At 40.6% G+C, this 3,507-nt stretch overlaps 1 protein-coding gene across 1 annotated transcript; it reads left to right on the forward strand.

Annotated features, from left to right (window-relative positions):
* Nucleotides 1–2,252: 2,252 nt before the first annotated feature.
* Nucleotides 2,253–3,118, forward strand: h2ax1 (H2A.X variant histone family member 1). Its single transcript, XM_085469588.1, has one exon. The coding sequence runs from the start codon at nt 2,357–2,359 to the stop codon at nt 2,741–2,743; it is 387 nt and encodes a 128-aa protein (XP_085325714.1). The 5' UTR covers nt 2,253–2,356; the 3' UTR covers nt 2,744–3,118.
* Nucleotides 3,119–3,507: the final 389 nt, after the last annotated feature.

Raw genomic sequence — 3,507 nt, forward strand, 5'->3', positions numbered from 1 at the left:
GTCTGGGTTTCAGGTCTTTATGTTCCATGTACTTATGTTTAGTTGTTTCCCAGTTCAGGTTTTGATAGTTTAGTCTTTGTCTCCCTTTGCTTTTTCGTTTGTGTTTTGTTCTGCCACAAATAAAGGCACGTTTTCAGTTTAAGTTCTGTTCCAGTGTTTGCATTTGGGTCCTCTCATTCTTTCCACTTCATGACAATTAAATACAATAACCATTTTGTAAAGTGAAAGTAAAATGTGTACAAGCTGTGCAAAAAAAAAAAAAAGACATTCATACTTTAACAAGTCAGACTTAAGTTCCCTACGAAGAAATCGGAGACAAATGAAACACTATATTAAAACATAACAGACCGGTCCAGTGAATTAAGACGTTCAGTGTAAGGCCTGATTCTAATGGAATTCATTCTCTTCATTCTCCAGTGCTGGTGCAAAAATTAAGAATTTGGCAAAGTAAACCATTGAACATGGGGGGTTCACTAACCCCTAACCCTAACCCTTCCTACTTTGAATTCATTTTTGTGTGATTTGGTGTTTATGCAGTATCTCAGAATGAAAAAAATAACTGTAAATTCAGACATGTCAGATTATGCTGAAAATAATTTTACCAAACAAGGGAAAGTAAATAGTTTTTAAAGGTAAAATGAAAAGTAGTCAAAAATGGCCAGTCGTACCCTGGGCTCCACTACCTTTGCATTGGTGAAAAATGTGCTGATGACAGTGCAGATTTATGACACTTTATGTAAATTTAAGTATGTAACCATCTGATTTTTTCTAATGAAAAATAGTGTGAAGCTGAAATTAGACTTGTATTTCTAACTGACTGACCTCGTGTTGTGTAGCTGTCTGTAATATACTTATTGGGGTATACATTTTTAGGCAAGGCAAGGCAAGTTTATTTATATAGCACAATTCAACAACAAGGTAATTCAAAGTGCTTTACAGAGACATTAAAAAACAAAAACAAATAAAAAGCATGATTTAAAATTGATTAAAAAAAACACTAGATAAAATCAGTAGTTAAAATGTAAGTTTTGAAATTTAAGCTTACAAGTGTGGATTTGGTGTTTTATTCAAATGCAGCTGGGAATAGGGGAGTCTTCAACCTGGATTTAAATAAACTGAGTGTTTCAGCTGATCTGAGGCTTTCTGGGAGTTTGTTCCAGATATATGGAGCATAAAAGATGAATGCAGCTTCTCCATGTCTGGTTCTGACTCTGGGAACTGATAAAAAACCGGATCCAGATGACCTGAGGGATCTGGAAAGTTCATACTGGGTCAGGAGGTCACTGATGTATTTTGGTCCTAAACCATTCAGAGCTTTATAGACCAGCATCAGAACTTTAAAGTCTATCCTCTGACGGTCAGGCAGCCGGTGTGAAGACCTCAGGTGGTCCACTTCTTTGGTCTTAGTGAGGACTCGAGCAGCAGAATTCTGAATGAGCTGTAGTTGTCTGACTGATTTTTTGGTTAGACCTGTAAAGATGCTGTTACAGTAATCAAGCCTACTAAAGATGAATGCATGGACTAGTTTTTCCAGGTCCTGTTGAGACATCAGAGCTTTTATCCTTGATATATTCTTGAGGTGATAGTAAGCTGATTTTGTTATTGTCTTAATGTGTTTTTCTAAGTTTAGGTCTGCATCCATCACTACACCCAAATTTCTCACCTGGTTTGTGGTTTTTAGGTGTATAGATTGAAGTTCTCTGGTGACCTGTAATCGTTTTTCTTTGGCACCAAAGACTATTACTTCAGTTTTTTTTAATGTAACATAAACGTTTAATTATGTGGTCTAAAGAAAATGAGAAAGTTACATACAGTGTTTATTGATGCATTTGATGTATTTCAACCATATTAAATACATAGTACAAAATGTAATGCCTGCTTATGTGTAAAACAATGGCCATTATCTTACCGTGCCATTACACAAGTAAATAACATAGCTCTTTCCTGCTTTTTGCGCCCCCTTCTCTTATGGGTTTTGCTCACGGCCTTCTGGGAGCCTTTTCTGTGGCCCGGGGTTAATTTTGCCGGCTCAGGCAGTTTCTCCGTCGCGTTGACTAAATCCCCAACACAGCACAGCTCAAAATACCGCCTCCTGCACAATCTCCTATTTATAGCATGTCTATGTAAATCTAAGCGTGCCGATCCTTCTTTAGGATTGGGCCATTGCTCATCCGAGGACCTGCATTGGTAAAGGATGTGGTGTGCCATTGGTTCGTGGAGTTCAGTTCCTTTCGTCCAATCGGAGAACGCTTTCTGGTTTATAGCGCTATATTCACGAATGCATTACGTAAAGCTCTAAGGGCGTCATTGTACGGTTGTTATACTGTTTACGTCGTCAATAGCCACATTATCAAGGATGTCTGGCAGAGGAAAGACCGGAGGCAAAGCCCGAGCAAAGGCCAAGTCCCGCTCCTCTCGAGCCGGACTCCAGTTCCCGGTGGGTCGAGTCCACAGGCTGCTGCGCAAAGGAAACTACGCGGAGCGGGTCGGCGCCGGGGCTCCCGTGTACCTTGCGGCCGTGCTGGAGTATCTGACTGCTGAGATCCTGGAGCTCGCAGGGAATGCGGCCAGGGACAACAAGAAGACCAGAATCATTCCCCGGCACCTCCAGCTGGCAGTACGAAACGACGAGGAGCTCAACAAGCTGCTGGGGGGAGTGACCATCGCCCAAGGAGGAGTGCTGCCCAACATTCAGGCTGTCCTCCTTCCCAAGAAGACGGAGAAACCGACCAAGAGCAAGTAAAAAACAGACAAAACAAACTGCCTAGAGGTCTGGATTCAGCCGGGACAAAAGGTTTCCCGTGGGGCCAGCCACTTTTTTTTAAATATATTTTTTTTTGATAAACAACCTTTCGAACGGGGATGGTGTTGCTGTTTCTGCGTTATAACTTACAGTATCGGGACATTTTTATTGACTGTTGTTGCGTTTTTTGGCTCTGGAAAATGGAGGCACTCTGCGGGCTGGGTGGTGATGACGGCCATAGGGGGAAAAAAATCCATTCTTAAAGTGGACCAAGTATGGGCCGGAACATGTTTTAGTTTCGCAATGCTGCTACGTGCAAATGTGTTTTATTGTTTATGTCATGGTGTTTCAATAAAGAAATCTGTTAAGTCTTTATTTTTGTTGTTTTGCTGTTCGTCTCTTCGATGGAACAAACGACAGCTGAGCAGAAATGGCCTCTCTGGCTGTGGTGTTGTGTTCAGGGGTACTAAGTATTTTTTCCCCTCTCTCTTCATTTAGATTCTTCCTTTCACAAAAGAGATTGGCCTTCAGTGGAACAATGCGAGGTGTTTACAAGATTTCACATTGACTAATATGTCAAAGTAGGTTGCTATGAATTTGAGTTCACGTTACTGTAATAAACTAAAAATTTTGTTCTTTTATGATTCATGAACATTTTCTCCCGATTTAAACGGAAGATGTAAATTTCTTGACCCTCCTGTGCTTGAAGTCCTCGTGTGTATGCTGTTGTTCATAAACGCATTAACAAATACACATAGTACACT

This window comes from Copadichromis virginalis, linkage group LG10 (genome assembly GCF_057382275.1).
Source record: "Copadichromis virginalis isolate Kocher_CV1m ecotype Utaka linkage group LG10, C_Virginalis_male_GT1.1, whole genome shotgun sequence".
In the NCBI taxonomy this organism is placed as follows: domain Eukaryota; kingdom Metazoa; phylum Chordata; class Actinopteri; order Cichliformes; family Cichlidae; genus Copadichromis; species Copadichromis virginalis.